Consider the following 19,735-nt stretch of genomic DNA (forward strand, 5'->3'; position numbering starts at 1 on the left):
ACTGCCCTCGCTAGAAGCCTGTGTTTCAGACATAAAGAAGTGGATGGCTGCAAACTTTCTACTTTTAAACTCGGACAAAACAGAGATGCTTGTTCTAGGTCCCAAGAAACAAAGAGATCTTCTGTTGAATCTGACAATTAATCTGGATGGTTGTACAGTCGTCTCAAATAAAACTGTGAAGGACCTCGTCGTTACTCTGGACCCTGACCTCTCTTTTGAAGAACATATCAAGACTGTTTCAAGGACAGCTTTTTTCCATCTACGTAACATTGCAAAAATCAGAAACTTTCTGTCCAAAAATGATGCAGAAAAATTAATCCATGCTTTTGTTACTTCTAGGCTGGACTACTGCAATGCTCTACTTTCCGGCTACCCGGATAAAGCACTAAACAAACTTCAGTTAGTGCTAAATACGGCTGCTAGAATCCTGACTAGAACCAAAAGATTTGATCATATTACTCCAGTGCTAGCCTCCCTACACTGGCTTCCTGTTAAGGCAAGGGCTGATTTCAAGGTTTTACTGCTAACCTACAAAGCATTACATGGGCTTGCTCCTACCTATCTTTCCGATTTGGTCCTGCCGTACATACCTACACGTACGCTACGGTCACAAGACGCAGGCCTCCTAATTGTCCCTAGAATTTCTAAGCAAACGGCTGGAGGTAGGGCTTTCTCCTATAGAGCTCCATTTTTATGGAATGGTCTGCCTACCCATGTGAGAGACGCAGACTCAGTCTCAACCTTTAAGTCTTTACTGAAGACTTATCTCTTCAGTAGGTCCTATGATTAAGTATAGTCTGGCCCAGGAGTGTGAAGGTGAACAGAAAGGCTGGAGCAACGAACCGCCCTTGCTGTCTCTGCCTTGCCGGTTCCCCTCTCTCCACTGGGATTCTCTGCCTCTGACCCTATTACAGGGGCTGAGTCACTGGCTTACTGGTGTTCTTCCATGCCGTCCATGGGAGGGGTGCGTCACTTGAGTGGGTTGAGTCACTGACGTGGTCTTCCTGTCTGGGTTGGCGCCCCCCCCTTGGGTTGTGCCGTGGCGGAGATCTTTGTGGGCTATACTCGGCCTTGTCTTAGGACGGTAAGTTGGTGGTTGGAGACATCCCTCTAGTGGTGTGGGGGCTGTGCTTTGGCAAAGTGGATGGGGTTATATCCTGCCTGTTTGGCCCTGTCCGGGGGTATCATCGGATGGGGCCACAGTGTCTTCTGATACCTCCTGTCTCAGCCTCCAGTATTTATGCTGCAGTAGTTTATGTGTCGGGGGGCTAGGGTCAGTCTGTTACATCTGGAGTATTTCTCTTGTCTTATCCGGTGTCCTTTGTGAATTTAAATATGCTCTCTCTAATTCTTTCTTTCTCTCTTTCTCTTGGAGGACCTGAGCCCTAGGACCATGCCTCAGGACTACCTGGCATGATGACTCCTTGCTGTCCCCAGTCCACCTGGCCATGCTGCTGCTCCAGTTTCAACTGTTCTGCCTGCGGCTATGGAACCCTGACCTGTTCACCGGACGTGCTTGTTGCACCCTCGACAACTACTATGATTATTATTATTTGACCATGCTGGTCATTTATGAACATTTTAACATCTTGACCATATTCTGTTATAATATCCACCCGGCACAGCTAGAAGAGGACTGGCCACCCCTCATAGCCTGGTTCCTCTCTAGGTTTCTTCCTAGGTTTTTGGCCTTTCTAGGGAGTTTTTCCTAGGGAGTTTTTCCTAGCCACCGTGCTTCTTTCACATGCATTGTTTGCTGTTTGGGGATTTAGGCTGGGTTTCTGTACACCACTTTGAGATATCAGCTGATGTACGAAGGGCTATATAAATACATTTGATTTGATTTGATATGCATTTTGAACGAGGGAAACCAGTGGATTATTGAATGAAGCGCGCCAACTAAACTGACTTTTTGGGGATATAAAGAAGGACTTTATCGAACAAAACGACCATTTGTGATGTAGCTGGGACCCTTTGGATTGTAAGTAAGAATTTCACGGTATTCGGCGCATGTGGCAAATAACATTTGATTTTATATTTTTGTATTTTAATCATCTTTTAACACAGGCTTAACACCTAACACACACTTTTAACATAGGCCAGGCCCTGTTGTTACCTCATATCCCAGCGATAATGCCTTGCATTACGCCTGGGAAGAAAACACTTCCATTTGCTGAACTTGCCATTGGATTAACCATTGGCTCAACTTACCCCATGGCTATTTGCTCAACCTACCCCAAGGCAAACATTTGGACAATATTATCCCACACAATATAAGAATGCACTTTCATACTAGATTTATGACCTCATATTGAAGCTTATAGAGACCCCAACTGATGTAAAGAACAATCTTTAAATTATCTATATTGGTTTTGTTGAGATATGTGTTAGAGGTAGGTGAAGGAGTCAAGCGCAGGAGAGCAGAGATGTCCAAGTAGCGTCTTTAATAGGCAAGTCCACAAAAAAGGTCAGGTACAGTACCAAACCAAAAAAAACGGCCACGACACAAGAGAACACAGTACTCATGGAAGGAGGAAAAACAACGCTCCTAAACTTATACACACTCAGTATAAACGTGAATAAACCTGAGGCACAACCTCAACGAGCAACAACACGAATAATCCCGTACAAACCTAAGCAGGCAACAGGGGTAATTATACACACAGAAATTAAAGCAAATGAACCCAGGTGTGAAAGAACCAAAGACAAAACAAACGGAAAAGGAAAAATGGATCGGTGATGGCTAGTAGGCCAGCGACGCCGAGCACCGCCCGAACAGGGAGAGGAACCACCTTCGGTGGAAGTCGTGACAGGTTTAGATACAAGCATCATGAAACTTCTAACCCAGTAAATGAATTTGAGGTGATGAAAATCTGTTTTTTGGACCTAACTTGCTTACCACTTTTCCCATGTGGTTTCTTCCTTCACAGACTGCATGAAATGAGGACCTCTTCTTAAATATTTGGTCAAATTATTAATTTTGTGTATGGTTTCCTAGAAATAAGGGTGGCTCAACTTACCCCTTTGTCTCAACTTGCCCCACTCTCCTCTATCATACTGCTACTGGCAGGTATTAATGTTCATTATACTGTAGAAGAATATATATGCGTCAGGGACTTACTCTTCTGTCCAATGTTGTCGATCGATTCTGAAAAGAGAAGATGAGAAATGTGCAGTCATGTCTCTGTGTTGTTTGCTGTATTATGGACAAATAAAGAAATGGAAATGCTTTGAACATTTTCAGCAGCATCCCTCTTCAGTATAATGTGTTATCATTATGTGTAGATGGTGCTGAAAACAAAGGATTATTTTCTCCTTGGTGTACTTGGCATCATATCCTTGGCACACAAATGACCGTTTAATAACGATAAATAAACTGAGGATGATGCAGACAAGTGCGCTGAATCCCTATAAGTGCCATCTGACACATCAAACTCCCACAACTTACAGAAACATAATCACGACCTGATCCAATCTTAAATTACTCTCCTTCTTATACCTTTTGATATAGTAAAGCATTGCTGTGCATTAACACAAAAGCAGTGGCAACAACAGTAGCATCGTGCCTGGTGCAGTCTGGCGTGAATGCTGACTGGCAGCTGCTCCACCTGCAGCAGGGCAGGCCTGAGACAAAGCAGCTGACCACATGACAGGATCAGCACCCCAGTCCTCAACACACTGATTCAGCTCAGCTAATATACATCAGTAGCACCCTACTACACACACCTACTAATACACCTATGCACATGAAAAGCACCAAGACACAACTAATACCAGGGGTTGGAACCGGTTCAGGGAACAGAACCGAAAACCGGAAAATAAATAAATATTTCAAGGAACAGAATCAGAACTGGGAACGAAAGTGATCTATACTGTTCCGGAACAGAACCTTTATTTTTAAAGCATGGGAACCGGTTATAACGTTATTTTACGTTCCCGGGCAATTTTTTCCAGTCCCACAAAAAAATGCAAAACAAACACCTATGCAAAGCTCTCCCTCTGTCAATCAGAAACTTCTTCCAGTGTCTGCCTGCAAGCTGAAAATCTTTGTCAGTGTGTGTGCATGTTTAGGCAACCTGCCCCTCCACCCTCCGAAGCATAGTCTAGTAGCCTAATGGCCTTACAAGCTGTATTCAGAAATTAGGGAGTGAGATTTTTAATTAGAGTGGATAAATTTAATTAGAATGGATTAACTTTTTCAATGCTAGTTAGTGATACTATAGTTAGTTATCACATTTCACATTGGATTTATTAAGTACAAAGAGGTAAGATGTTTTTTTAATTCTGGTGCCACTCTGCACACACAAGCTTGTTAGCTAGCAAGCTTCTCTGGTCCAACGTTAAGTCAACTCTGAAGTTCAAAGACATTCAAAGTTCCTCCATAGAAGCTGCTCTTCCGTAGATATAATTCTATAGGCCTAATTCAGATAATGCATGTCATTACAAGATGCCCAGCGCTTCAAGCCAAGCCTCCACACAGTTTGGTTTCCCAATAAAACATAACAAATGCTATATGAATTACCATGCGCAATTTTGCCAATTTAGCGCCACTGGGCCTGCCAGCAGACCGGGACGGGGTAGGGACAGGGACGGGGATGGGGGGGTGAGGTTATAATCATGTAAATCCAAATAATGTAAGTCCAAAAATGCATTCTGATTGGGTCAAATTTACATTTTATTTTCTCACAGATATCGAAAAGGTTGTTCACTTTTGCAGCTAGCTTTGTTAAGTTTTGTTAGTGGCACACAGAATAGTTATAGCTAGTTGGCTATGCTTTTATCAACATGGATATCCGAAAATGGCTGGGCACTGCCAAGAGAAAAAAAGTGAGGACCACCATGTCAAAATCGATGCTGAGCTCACCAAGCGGCCTGTTAGCCCAACTACTGAGGTTGAGGAACCTAGCAGCAAATGCCCCCACGCCGCCTGCTGCCCAACAAGATGGAGAAGTGCCATAGCCCAGCACTAGGGTAACATCCCAACAAGCACCTGCACCTCCGTTACCCCAGCCACTAGCACCTGATGACCTTGGTGATGAGGAGCCAGCATTACCCCAGCCACCTGACGACCTCGGTGATGAGGAGCCAGCGTTACCCCAGCCACCTGACGACCTCTGTGATGAAGAGCCAGCATTACCCCAGCCACCTGACGACCTCGGTGATGAGGAGCCAGCGTTACCCCAGCCACCTGATGACCTCGGTGATAAGGAGTAGAGGTCGACCGATTCATCGGAATGGCCGATTAATTAGGGCCAATTTCAAGTTTTCATAACAATCGGTAATCGGTATTTTTGGTCACCGATTCGCCGATTTTTTAAAAAATGTTATAAATATTTTTTAACTAGGCAAGTCAGTTAAGAACACATTCTTATTTTCAATGACGGCCTAGGAACGGTGGGTTAACTGCCTTGTTCAGGGGCAGAACGACAGATTTTTACCTTGTCAGCTTGGGGATTCAATCTTGCAACCTTACGGTTAACTAGTCCAACGCTCTAACCACCTGCTTTACATTGCACTCCACGAGGAGCCTGCCTGTTACGCGAATGCAGTAAGAAGCCAAGGTAAGTTGCTAGCTAGCATTAAACTTATCTTATAAAAAACAATCAATCAATCAATCATAATCACTAGTTAACTACACATGGTTGATGATATTACTAGTTTATCTAGCCTGTCCTGCGTTGCATGTAATCGATGCGGCGCGCATTCACGAAAAAGGACTGTAGTTGCTCCAACTTGTACCTAACCATAAACATCAATGTCTTTCTTAACATCAATACACAAGTATATATTTTTAAACCTGCATATTTAGTTAATATTGCCTGCTAACATGAATTTCTTTTAACTAGGGAAAATGTGTCACCTCTGCAACAGAGTCAGGGTATATGCAGCAGTTTGGGCCGCCTGGCTCGTTGCGAACTGTGTGAATACTATTTCTTCCTAAACAAAGACAGCCAACTTCGCCAAACGGGGGATGATTTAACAAAAGCGCATTTGCGAAAAAAGCACAATTGTTGCACGACTGTACCTAACCATAAACATCAATGCCTTTCTTAAAATCTATACACAGAAGTATATATTTTTAAACCTGCATATTTAGCTAAAAGAAATCCAGGTTAGCAGGCAATATTAACCAGGGGAAATTGTGTCACTTCTCTTCCGTTCATTGCACGCAGAGTCAGGGTATATGCAACAGTTTGGGCTGCCTGGCTCGTTGTGAACTAATTTCCCTGAGTTTTACGTAATTATGTGTCACGTCCTGACCAGTATAGGGGTTATTTGTTATTGTAGTTTGGTCAGGACGTGGCAGGGGGTGTTTGTTTTATGTGGTTCAGGGTGTGTTTTGTGTATGTGTTTAGGTAGAGGGGTATTTGATTTATTAGTCCGGGGTTTGTTAGTCATTGTTCTTTGTTAGTATATTTCTATGTTCTATCTAGTCTTTTGTATTTCTATGTTTAGTTAATTAGGGTTGGACCGTCAATTGGAGGCAGCTGGTTATTGTTGCCTCTGATTGAGGGTCCTATAATTAGGAGTTTGTTTTCATGGTTTTTTTGGTGGGAGATTGTGCTGTGTATAGCTTTGTGCCTTACTGGCCTGTTATTCGTCGCTGTGTTTTGTATACGTGTTTGTTTTGGGTTTTCCTTTTTTGTCAATAAAGCAATAAAGAAGATGAGTGTACATATTCCCGCTGCGTTTTGGTCCTCTCCTTACGACACCTATGACATTATATTGAAGGTTGTGCAATGTAACAGGAATATTTAGACTTATGGATGCCACCCGTTAGATAAAATACGGAACGGTTCCGTATTTCACTGAAAGAATAAACGTGATAGTTTCCGGATTCGACCATATTAATGACCTAAGGCTCGTGTTTCTGTGTTTTATTATGTTATAATTAAGTCTATGATTTGATAGAGCAGTCTGACTGAGCGATGGTTGGCACCAGCAGGCTAGTAAGCATTCATTCAAAACAGCACTTTCATGCGTTTTGCCAGCAGCTTTCGCAATGTATTGCGCTGTTTATGACTTCAAGCCTGTCAACTCCCAAGATTAGGCTGGTGTAACCGATGTGAAATGGCTAGCTAGTTAGTGGGTGTGCGCTAATAGCCTTTCAAACGTCACTCGCTTTGAGACTTGGAGTAGTTGTTTCCCTTGCTCTACATGGGTAACGCTGCTTCGAGGGTGGCTGTTGTCGATGTGTTCCTGGTTTGAGCCCAGGTAGGAGCGAGGAAGCTATACTGTTACACTGGCAATACTAAAGTGCCTATAAGAGCATCCAATAGTCAAAGGTATATGAAATACAAATCGTATAGAGAGAAATAGTCCAATAATTCCTATAATAACTACAACCTAAAACTTCTTACCTGGGAATATTGAAGACTCATGTTAAAAGGAACCACCAGCTTTCATATGTTCTCATGTTCTGAGCAAGGAACTTAAACGTTAGCTTTCTTACATGGCACATAATGCACTTTTACTTTCTTCTCCAACACTTTGTTTTTGCATTATTTAAACCAAATTGAACATGTTTCATTATTTATTTGAGGCTAAATTGATTTTCTTGATGTATTATATTAAGTTAAAATAAGTGTTCATTCAGTATTGTTGTAATTGTCACTATTACAAATACATTTTTTTTTTAAATCGACCGATTAATCGGCATCGGCCTTTTTTGGTCCTCCAATAATCGGTATCGGTATCGGCGGTGAAAATCATAATCAGTCGACCTCTAATGAGGAGCCAGCATTACCCCTGCCACCTGACGATATCAGTGATGAGGAGCCAGCGTTACCCCTGCCACTTGACCACATCGTAATGAGGAGCCAGCGTTACCCCAGTCACCTGACGATCTCAGTGATGAGGAGCCAGCGTTACCCAGTCACCTGACGACCTCTGTGATGAAGAGCCAGCGTTACCCCAGCCACCTGACGACCTCTGTGATGAGGAGCCAACGTTACCCCAGCCACCTGACGACCTCTGTGATGAAGAGCCAGCATTACCCCAGCCACCTGACGACCTCTGTGATGAAGAGCCAGCGTTACCCCAGCCACCTGATGACCTTTTGTAGAGCCTGGTTCAAGGTCTGCATTTGGTTGTGGTGCATACTATGTCTTCTGATGAGGCGATAGATGACTTGTTCAATGTGTCTAGCTCTCTGTACAACTTCTTTAGGAAACCCACGGTGGCTGCACAGTACACTGGAGAAACACTGAAAAGAGTTCTTGATCAGAGATGGACTGGCCACCTCGCCACAGTGTCAGTCATTTTGAAAACAAGTGACAACATCACAGAGAAGCTCTGTGAAATCGAATTTACTCGCGCATATGGCACAGATGTGAGACTTGAGGCCATTGAGGCTTATTGAAAGCAGTGACAGAGCCAAGCTTTAAGTTTATTGTGAACATGACTCACACAATTCTGGGGCTCCTCGACCCTCCTAATGAGTTACTGCAGTCAGAAGCTACTGATCTGCACACTGGTGTCAAACTTGTCTGCAGCTCTTATGGGTGCATTGAAAAACGGCGAAGTGATGCTGAATTGAAAAAGCTTTGGGAGGCATGCCAAGAAGGTACGAGCACACCAGCTCCAAGCAAACAACGGCGACTGATGAGTAAAACTCTGCAAGAGTATGTAGTTGAAAGCACAGTGGGCCAGCATGGTGATGGAGAAGAGATGACTGTTTTTCAGCACTTTCTATGCCGTGCTGGGGGAAATGTCATCACGATTTAGCAAAGGAAATAGTCAACTAGTGGAAGCTCTGTGTACCATGGATGCAGAGAGCCCAAACTTTTGGGATGTGAACAAGGTCAAGACATTGATATTAATAGAAATACAGCTTTTGCGTTATTTTATGACCAATGTGGTCCATTGGCTGTCCACTTCGGTGGTGCTGAAATTGGCAGCGTATTCCTTCATGGCGCATACTGGCGGTAGCCTTTAGTCCATGGTCCTGAATCGATGGTTACGGCATGTGCTGTTTTAATGAGCACATCTTGGGCTACCAGTCTTCGTGGGGTTTCTCTTCAACATGGCATGCTTTCTTGTGTACAAAATAACAGTTGTTGTGTATGTGGCTGCAGTTCAGGCCTACATTTTAGTTCATGTTGTATGTCAGAGTAGTATAGGACCAATACACTGTGTAGCCTGCTAAAAGAAGTAAATAAACGTTCACTATGTAATCATTCTTTTGCTATACACAGTCGTTGTGTGATAGGCTACTTTAAAAATTATGTCAATACTATGAAAATGACACATAGCCTACTTTTTTGCCCCTCCCTGCTCTCTTGCTATAGTGTGTGTGTGCTCTCTGAATTTGCATTTACTCTTATCTTATTAAAATTGGCTACTACCATGCAGGAAATGTAACATCAGCTATGAATACAGAATATACACTTAGATTTCGTTTGCTTTTCTGTCACAACTTGATCTGTTTCACCTGTCCTTGTGCTTGTCTCCACCCCCTCCAGGTGTCACCCATCTTCCCCATTATCCCCTGGGTATTTAAACCTGGGTTTTCTGTCTGTCTGTGCCAGTTCGTCTTGTATGTTTCAAGTCAACCAGCGTGTTTTTCCCGTACTCCTGCCTTTTCTATTCTCTTTTACTAGTCCTCCCAGTTTTGACCCTTGCCTGTTTCCTGGACTCTGTACCCGCCTGCCTGACCATTCTGCCTGCCCTGACCTCGAGCCTGACCTCCTGGACTCTGAACTGGTTTTGACCTTTTGCCTGTCCACGAACATTCTATTGCCTAGCCCTTTTGGATTATTAATAAATATCAGACTCAAACCATCTGCCTCCCGTGTCTGCATCTGGCTCTCGCCTTGTGCCCTTATAGTATGAACTGGCCCCCTGCCGGCGCAGGGTTTGTCTTTGTGGAAAAGAAGGACAAGACCCTGCGTCCGTGCATTGACTACCGGGGCCTTAATGACATAACGATCAAGAATCGTTACCCCCTACCACTCCTCTCCTTAGCTTTCGAACCTCTCCAGGGGGCTACCATCTTCTCCAAACTGGACCTTCGGAATGCCTACCACCTGGTTCGGATACGCAAAGGGGATGAGTGGAAGACAGCCTTCAACACTTCCAGGCCCTGGTAAACGATGTGCTCCGGGACATGTTAAACCGTTTCGTGTCCGTCTACCTCGACGACATCCTGTTTTTTTTCTCTTCTGCCCAAGAACACGTCCTCCATGTTAGACAAGTCCTTCAGCGCCTCCTGGAGAACTAGTTATTTGTGAACGCGGTGAAATGCGAGTTCCACCGTTCTACCCTCTCCTTTCTGAGATATGTCATCTCTGAAGGAAATGTCCATATGGACCCGGAAAAGGTGAAAGCAGTAGTGGATTGGCCCCAACCTACGTCCAGGATTCAGCTACAACGTTTCCTGGGGTTTTACAATTTCTACCGGCGTTTCATTCAAGGCTACAGCACCCTGGCGGCCCCCCTCTCGTCACTCACCTCTCCCAAGGTACCATTCACATGGTCCCCAGCGGTTGACAGAGCCTTTGTGGACCTGAAGTGTCGGTTCACTACAGTTCCCATCCTCGTCCATCCGGACCCGTCCCATCAGTTTGTGGTTGAGGTTGATGATTCTGACGTTGGAGTGGGGGCTATCCTGTCCCAGCGATCTGTCCAGGACCAAAAGCTCCATTCCTGTTCCTTCCTGTCCCATCGTCTCAACTCTGCAGAAAGAAACTACGACGTGGGTAACCAAGAACTCCTGGCGGTCAAGATGGCACTGGAGGAGTGGAGACTGGCTGGAGGGAGCAGAACATCCGTTTTTGGTTTGGACCGACCACAAGAATTTGGAATATCTCCACACAGCCAAGCGCCTTAACACCAGGCAGGCCCAGTGGGCTCTGTTATTCACCAGGTTGAACTTCAACATTTCCTATCGCCCAGGGTCCAAGAATGTTAAACCTTATGCCCTCTCTCGCCTGTACAGTCCCGCTGCCACATCCTCTGACTCCAAGACCATCCTCCCTACCTCATGCCTTGCGGCTGCTGTGGGCTGGGGTATTGAGACCCTGGTCTGCAAGGCACAACGTTCCCAGTATGCCCCTGGAGGTGGCCCGGCTAACCGGTTGTTCGTCCCTAATTCAGTCCAGTCCCGGGTCCTGGAATGGGCTCATTCCTCCAGGCGAGTTCCGGATGACCCTGGCCTTCCCCCGACAATGTTTCTGGTGGCCCACAATGGTTTCTGACGCATCTGCCTTCATTGTTGCATGCACCGTTTGTGCTCAGAATAAGACTCCACGGCAAGCCCCTTCCGGCCTCCTTCAGCCACTACCTGTCCCTCATCGTCCCTGGTCCCATATCTCCCTGGACTTTGTCACTGGGCTCCCTCCGTCTGATGGCAACACCGTCATTCTGACGGTAGTGGATCGGTTTTCCAAAGCTGCCCATTTCATCCCTCTCCCCCAACTACCCTCTGCCAAAGTGACGGCCCAGCTCATGGTGCAGCATGTCTTCAGGATCCACGGACTCCCGGTGGACATGGTCTCCGACCAGGGTCCTCAGTTCTCGTCTCATTTCTGGAAGGCGTTTTGCACCCTTATTGGGTCGTTGGCCAGCCTGTCCTCCGGATTCCATCCCCAATCCAACGGCGGGCAAACCAAGACCTGGAAACAACATTAAGATGCCTTGTCTCGACCAACCCCACTACCTGGACCTGACAACTGGTTTGGGTGGAGTATGCCCGGAACACTCTTCCCTGTTTGGCCACGGGACTCTCCCCTTTCGAGTGATCCATGGGGTATCAACCTCCGCTCTTCCCAGAACAAGAGCAGGAAGTGAACATACCCTCGGCCCAGATGTTCGTCCACCACTGTCGGCGTACCTAGAAAAGAGCCCGGGCGGCGCATCTCAAGACCAACTCCAGGTATAGTCGACAAGCGGATCGCCGTCCAGCTCCTCGCTATCGCATTGGGCAGAGGGTACGGCTATCCACACGGGACCTGCCCCTTCGGGTGAAGTCCCGCAAACTTTCCCCCCATTTCATTGGCCCTTTCCCCATCTCTAGAGTCCTTAGTTCCACTGCTGTTCGTCTTTTGTTACCCTGTACTCTCCGTATTCACCCTACATTCCATGTGTCTAGGATTAAGCCCGTGTCTCACAGCCCTATTTCTGAAACTCTCCGACAGAAAATATTGTGCACCTGGAGAAGTGGCAGCTTGGCTTACTGTAGGTTACGCTCATTGCGTAGAGTCACAAATTCAACAGAAAAGTTTAAGCTATGAAGCCTGTAAGAATCTTTGAAACCCTAGCGGTGCTCATCCTGTTGGTAGCCACAAATGATGTGTAGTCCTACGGCAGCTACGGCTGTATGTGTAGGCCTACGGCAGCTACGGCTGTATGTGTAGGCCTACGGCAGCTACGGCTGCATTTTGTATTATGTGTAGGCGTACGGCAGCTACGGCTGCATTTTGTATTTTGTGTAGGCCTACGGCAGCTACGGCTGCATTTTGTATTATGTGTAGACCTACAGCTGCATTTTGTATTATGTGTAGGCCTACGGCAGCTACGGCTGCATTTTGTATTATGTGTAGACCTACAGCTGCATTTTGTATTATGTGTAGACCTACGGCAGCTACGGCTGCATTTTGTATTATGTGTAGGTCTACGGCAGCTACGGCTGCATTTTGTATACACTTGTATGTCATAATGGGGCGCATATCTTTCTTGTGCCATTTTACAAAACAATGGTTGTTGATGTGTAAGGCTACATTTCAAATACATTTTTGTACATTTCAACAGTAGTAGGACCAATCGACCTTATTTTATTAGGGCTCTAAAGCAAAACTAGTTGTGCCCACCCATGGATTTAAAATGTCATCTCAGGCATATCATCCTGGAGCCGGACCTGCTCTCTCGTTCTCTCCCCACCCGCAAAATGTCAGTTGCATCTTGCACGTGTCTTTCCATCACACATGTAAACAACTCACTGAGCTATAGCTTGCCCACTTCATAGCAATCTGCTCAATTCTCATTGCTATCCGCACTGCATGATTGGTGGAGTGGAACGTAACAAAAAAAATGGTTCTGTTTAGAACTAAAATAATGTAGGTTCCAACCCCTGCTTAATACACACCAACAGCACCAATGCACACCTAACACACATCAACAGCATTAACACACACCTAATACACATCAACAGCATTAAAACACATCAACAGCATTAACACACACCTAATACACATCAACAGCATTAACACACACCTAATACACATCAACAGCATTAACACACACCTAATACACATCAACAGCATTAACACACACCTAATAAACAATATGAACAGCCCCGAAAAGACACTACCAGCTCCCTAATTGAGACACAGCATCCTACACATAACTAATAAAATAAATACCCAACACATAGTTCCCCAAGAGCTCATCAATCTTGTTCCTTCCATTTTCAAAAAGCCCTTGAAGGAGCACACCCAGGGATGGATATTAAGCTAGCTAGCTAGCCTGAGGCTAGTACTGTTCAACCGGGCTAGTAGAAAATGTACCAAACTAGCCTGCCGCCTAGAGAAATGTTGTCTTTTCAAATATCGCATGGCACAGATTTTAGACCCGGGCTAGTAAAAATGGAAGTCTGGCTGGCCAGTGCCCAAAATCCTTAAGTTCCATCCCTGAGCACACATTAGCTTCACAGGCTCAGAGCACACTGCAGTCTGCACAACATACAGTCAGAGCTGAGGAAAGGTGATCTGAGCAACTGAAACTGGCCGTGTGTGTGTGTGTGTGTGTGTTGGTGCGTGCGTGCGTGCGTACGTGCGTCCTGCTATTGCAACAGAGCCCAGTTCTGCGACACAAGGACTTCACAGGTGAACTAGCTGTCTCTCATCCATCCAGTGCTGGATAGCCATAGCTAGCTAACATAGCATCCCTCTCTGTTTGAGTCAGGTGTTTGAATAGGTTAAACTAGCTAGCTACATTCACTAGCTAAGTGAAAGTAAAAAAAAAATACAACTAAATCTCAATCTGTCTCTCTCTCTCTTTTGCTTCTCCTTAATTTAGGAATAAATTAAGTTGTTCAAAACTGTTAAACTATTGTCTTTCTCTTTAAGTCAACTACTCACCACATTTTATACACTGTAGTGCTAGCTAGCTGTAGCTTATGCTATCAGTACTACACTATATATACAAATGTATGTGGACAGCACTTCAAATGAGTGGATTCGGCAATTTCAGCCACACCCGTTGCTGGGAGGTGTATAAAATCGAGTACACAGCCATACAAACTCCATAGACAAACATTGGCAATAGAATGGTGAAGAGCTCAGTGACTTTCAACGTGGCACCATCATAAGATGCCACCTTCCAAACAAGTCAGTTCGTCAAATTTCTGCCCTGCTAGAAATGCCCTGGTCAACTGTAAGTGCTGTTATTGTGAAGTGGAAACGTCTAGGAGCAACAACGGCTCAGCTGCGAAGTGGTAGGCCACAAAATCTCACAGGACAGGACCGCCGAGTGCTGAAGCGCGTATCGCTTAAAATTCTGTCTGTCCTCGGTTGCAACACTCACTACCGAGTTACAAACTGCCTCTGGAAGCAACGTCAGAACAAGAATTGATCACCATGTGCATTGCCAAGTGTCGGCTAGAGTGGTGTAAAGCTCACCGCCATTGGACTCTGGAGCAGTGGAAATGCATTCTCTGGAGTGATGAATCACGTTTCACCATCTGGCTGTCCAACGGAGGATTCTGGATTTGGCGGATGCCAGGAGAACACCACCTGCCCGAATGCATAGTGCCAACTGTAAAGTTTGGTAGAGGAGGAATAACGGTCTGGGGCTGTTTTTCATGGTTTGGGCTAGGCCCCTTTGGGCTAGGCCCCCCTGAGTAAAGGGGAATCGTAACGCTACAGAATACAATGACATTCTAGATGATTCTGTGCTTCCAACTTTGTGGCAACAGTTTAGGGAAGGCCCTTTCCTGCCCCCGTACACAAAGCGAGGTCCATGCAGAAATGGTTTGTCGAGATCAGTGTGGAAGAAATTGACTGGCCTGCACAGAGCCCTGACCTCAACCCCATCGAACAACTTTGTGATGAATTGGAATGCAAACTGCGAGCCAGGCCTAATCGCCCAACATCACTAATGCTCTTGTGGCTAAATGGAAGCAAGTCCCCGCAGCAATGGTTCCAACATCGAGTAGAAAGCCTTCCCAGAAGAGTGGAGGCTATTATAGCAGCAAAGGGGGAACCAACTCCATATTAATACCCATGATTTTGGAATAAGATTTTCGACAAGCAGGTTTCCACATACTTTTGGTCATGTAGTATAGATTGATTCTCTGATCCTTTGATTGGGTGGACAACATGTCAGTTCATGCTGCAAGAGCTCTAATAGGTTGGAGGAAATCCTCCAGAAGTTGTCAGAATTATTGTGTAAGTCTATAGAAGGGGGTGAGAACCATGAGCCTCCTAGGTTTTATATTGAAGTCAATGTACCCAGAGGAGGACGGAAACTACTGTAGACCTTCATTGCAAAACAGTGTGTTTTAATCAATTATTTGTTGACGTGAATATATTTAGTATAGTTTTATCTAAAAAAGGATAACTTTTTTAATGTTTCACTATTTTTATCTTTATGAAATTCACTGAGGAGTATGGTCCTCCCCTTCCTCCTCTGATGAGCCTCCACTGTCACAGATATGTGACTAACATTTTGTCAACTTTAAAGACCCTGCTGCCATTTATTAAAGATAATTTTAAGGAAATCTGGGTCAGGCAGAGATTGCATGCGAGTCAGACAATGGGATTAACAGAGGGATCAGCTGACGATACCCTCCTACAGTTATCTCTGGACCTCATCACACCACATGCTGGCCGCAGGCAACAACACTTCTAGTCCTATCTTACTGGTTTCATTGCAGATAGAAGAAAACTACAAATATATATAAAAAAGTAATTTTACAGTCAACGCGAATATCAAACTATGATATTAGTTGTATTCACTAAAAGCATTGATAATAACAGATGAACCAATTAAATCTACTTAACAACATCCGCTGAGAACTGTGTTTCCTGGTCAGGCCACATGGTTAGGAATAACTCTTATAGGCCGGTCAGAGATTTTCAGCCTTTCTTACCTCCGGGGTAGAGAAGGGTTTTGACAAAGTGTTTGACTCTGTTACTGGCCATAATATTGTGTTCTAAGACAAACGGGGAAAGTTTACCTACTTTAGATAGTGTTTAGAACAGCAGGAAGGAAACAGGAGGTGTGTCTCTAGAGTCAGGGAGGGTCAACCTGACTGGGATGATGACTGGGCTGGCTGGGAGGGTCAACCTGACTGGGCTGATGACTGGGCTGGCTGGGAGGGTCAACCTGACTGGGATGATGACTGGGCTGGCTGGGAGGGTCAACCTGACTGGGATGATGACTGGGCTGGCTGGGAGGGTCAACCTGACTGGGATGATGACTGGGCTGGCTGGGAGGGTCAACCTGACTGGGATGATGACGGGCTGGCTGGGAGGGTCAACCTGACTGGGATGATGACTGGGCTGGCTGGGAGGGTCAACCTGACTGGGATGATGACTGGGCTGGCTGGGAGGGTCAACCTGACTGGGATGATGACTGGGCTGGCTGGGAGGGTCAACCTGACTGGGCTGATGACTGGGCTGGCTGGGAGGGTCAACCTGACTGGGCTGATGACTGGGCTGGCTGGGAGGGGAACTCAAAGTGATGACAGCAACACTCTCACCTGAGACACAGTAGGGCAGCAACACTCTCACCTGAGACCATAGAATTAGGCATTAGAATAATAGAATGGAAATTAACCTTCATAAGATGGGATAAAGGGCAGCCATTTTGGTAAGGGAGTTGGTCAACCATTGTTTGCCAGTGCTGTGATAAGGTATTGTGTAAAATAATACATTTGAAGAGTTTATCTGCACTGTATGTTAGCTAGCTATCCAGACAGTTTTAGAGGAATGATTCCATTCATTTTCCAAATTAACTGCTAATATGCCAACATTCCATTCAAACAATGCAGTCAATCCACAGCCATGCTCTGACTGAATTCAGTTGATGATATGACTTTGACAAGTTGTAAATGCAACAAGTACTGATATTGTATCATATAATAGCACTCACAGCTTTATAAGAAAACAAAAAGGGAGACATTTATGGTCTGTGTACAGATACTGTATTTTAGGGCTATTTATACAGAAAAAAAAAAGAAATTAGGGCAGAAAGCCAAAGACATGGTCAAAACAGGTCATTATTCACCCTTAATATTAGCTCAAAGTCAGCTGACATGGTTGTTGTTAAATCCAAAAGACTAAGCTAAAAACAGCGTGCGTGTCAAACAGAAAAGGAATTGATTGGACAATAGACTGATGATAGCACAAGCATAGCAACATTCAAAAACGATACTTTGCAACCACTGCTCTTTGAATCCAGACCAGTTTGCATGTGATGCTTCTTGGTAAATGCAGAGTCCATTTGCAGAGGTGGTGACCTGACATACTGCCAAATAGAGCAAGGAGTGGGCTGGCCCTGGTTTCTTCTGACACACACAGAGCTCCTTACCTCAGGAATCAGTATCCCTATTCAGGCCAATTCAATATGTTGTGTAATATTATGCTCTTTTACACTATAATTTAACAAAATGTAACATTGGCAGTCTAAAAAACAGCCTTGAAAGCTATGAGAGGGAGAACTAAATGTCCGAAATGGCACACTATAGGGGACTACTTTTGACCAGGGCCCTTAGACTACACTTGTAAATCAAGTGCTGATCACGTCAAAGTGTTGTGGTGAATATGCGATACATGAACACATGTAATGAATGTTGTCAGAGCTGTATGAAGTAGTAGTACGTACATATACTGCTCAAAAAAATAAAGGGAACACTTAAACAACACATCCTAGATCTGAATGAAAGAAATAATCTTATTAAATACTTTTTTCTTTACATAGTTGAATGTGCTGACAACAAAATCACACAAAAATAATCAATGGAAATCCAATTTATCAACCCATGGAGGTCTGGATTTGGAGTCTGGGCATGCTCCTGATGAGGTGGCGGATGGTCTCCTGAGGGATCTCCTCCCAGACCTGGACTAAAGCATCCGCCAACTCCTGGACAGTCTGTGGTGCAAAGTGGCGTTGGTGGATGGAGCGAGACATGATGTCCCAGATGTGCTCAATTGGATTCAGGTCTGGGGAACGGGTGGGCCAGTCCATAGCATCAATGCCTTCCTCTTGCAGGAACTGCTGAACACACTCCAGCCACATGAGGTCTAGCATTGTCTTGCATTAGGAGGAACCCAGGGCCAACCGCACCAGCATATGGTCTCACAAGGGGTCTGAGGATCTCATCTCGGTACCTATTGGCAGTCAGGCTACCTCTGTCGAGCACATGGAGGGCTGTGCGGCCCCCCAAAGAAATGCCACCCCACACCATGACTGACCCACCGCCAAACCGGTCATGCTGGAAGATGTTGCAGGCAGCAGAACGTTCTCCATGGCATCTCCAGACTGTCACGTCTGTCACATGTGCTCAGTGTGAACCTGCTTTCATCTGTGAAGAGCACAGGGCGCCAGTGGCAAATTTGCCAATCTTGGTGTTCTCTGGCAAATGCCAAACCTCCTGCACGGTGTTGGGCTGTAAGCACAACCCCCACCTGTGGACGTCGGGCCCTGATGGAGTCTGTTTCTGACCGTTTGAGCAGACACATGCACATTTGTGGCCTGCTGGAGGTCATTTTGCAGGGCTCTGGCAGTGCTTCTCCTGCTCCTCCTTGCACAAAGGCTGAGGTAGCGGTCCTGCTACTGGGTTGTTGCCCTCCTACGGCCTCCTCCACATCTCCTGATATATTGGCCTGTCTCCTGGTAGCGCCTCCATGCTCTGGACACTACGCTGACAGACACAGCAAACCTTCTTGCCACAGCTCGCATTGATGTGCCATCCTGGATGAGCTGCACTACCTGAGCCACTTGTGTGGGTTGTGGACTCCGTCTCATGCTACCACTAGAGTGAAAGCACCGCCAGGATTCAAAAGTGACCAAAACATCAGCCAGGAAACATAGGAACTGAGAAGTGGTCTGTGGTCCCCACCTGCAGAACCACTCCTTTATTGGGGGTATCTTGCTAATTGCCTATAATTTCCACCTGTTGTCTATTCCATTTGCACAACAGCATGTGAAATGTATTGTCAATCAGTGTTGCTTCCTAAGTGGACAGTTTGATTTCACAGAAGTGTGATTGACTTGGAGTTACATTGTGTTGTTTAAGTGTTCCCTTTATTTTTTTGAGCAGTGTATAATCCATCCATACAGGCACAGGATAGTACAGTCTATATATATATTGGGCGGGAGGGTAGCCTACTGGTTAGAGGGTTGGGCTAGTAACCGAAAGGTTGCAAGTTCAAATCCCCGAACTGACAAGGTACAAATCTGTCGTTCTGTCGTTCTGCCCCTGAACAAGGCAGTTAACCCACTGTTCCTAGGCCGTCATTGAAAATAAGAATTTGTTCTTAACTGACTTGCCTAGTTAAATAAAATAAAAAATAAATCTTTTAAACCCATCCTTGTGAGGTGATTTTTCACCTGGAGAGGAACTCAAATGGAGGGGGCTTGAATTTTCATGGTCATAAAAATGTAAAAGCAGACCATAACTTGGATGTTTTATAGACACACAAGTTGATATACACCCTTCAATTTCCTCAGGGATTGTTTTTTATATAGTTGTTTGGATTATAATAAATGTCTATACATATATGAGACATTC

The 19,735-nt window shown here is 45.2% G+C and overlaps 2 protein-coding genes across 3 annotated transcripts in view; one reads left to right on the forward strand and one right to left on the reverse strand.

Annotated features, from left to right (window-relative positions):
- Positions 1-3,259, forward strand: part of cnot7 (CCR4-NOT transcription complex, subunit 7) — a 34,206-nt gene extending 30,947 nt beyond the window's left edge. Inside the window, exon 7 of the mRNA XM_014212834.3 lies at positions 1,376-3,259. Within this exon, the coding sequence (XP_014068309.2) occupies positions 1,376-1,417 (42 nt within the window). The 3' untranslated portion in view covers positions 1,418-3,259. The remainder of the gene's footprint in view (positions 1-1,375) is intronic.
- zdhhc2 (zDHHC palmitoyltransferase 2) overlaps positions 1-19,735 on the reverse strand; it is a 38,893-nt gene that overhangs the window by 18,386 nt on the left and 772 nt on the right. The window contains exon 2 of one of the 2 annotated variants that reach the window (XM_014212830.2): positions 3,122-3,148. The exons of the other annotated variant lie outside the window; for it this stretch is intronic. Within the exon in view, the coding sequence (XP_014068305.1) occupies positions 3,122-3,148 (27 nt within the window). The remainder of the gene's footprint in view (positions 1-3,121; positions 3,149-19,735) is intronic. 2 annotated transcript variants of the gene reach the window in all.

This window comes from Salmo salar, chromosome 09, assembly GCF_965601325.2.
Source record: "Salmo salar chromosome 09, fSalSal1, whole genome shotgun sequence".
In the NCBI taxonomy this organism is placed as follows: Eukaryota; Metazoa; Chordata; class Actinopteri; order Salmoniformes; family Salmonidae; genus Salmo; species Salmo salar.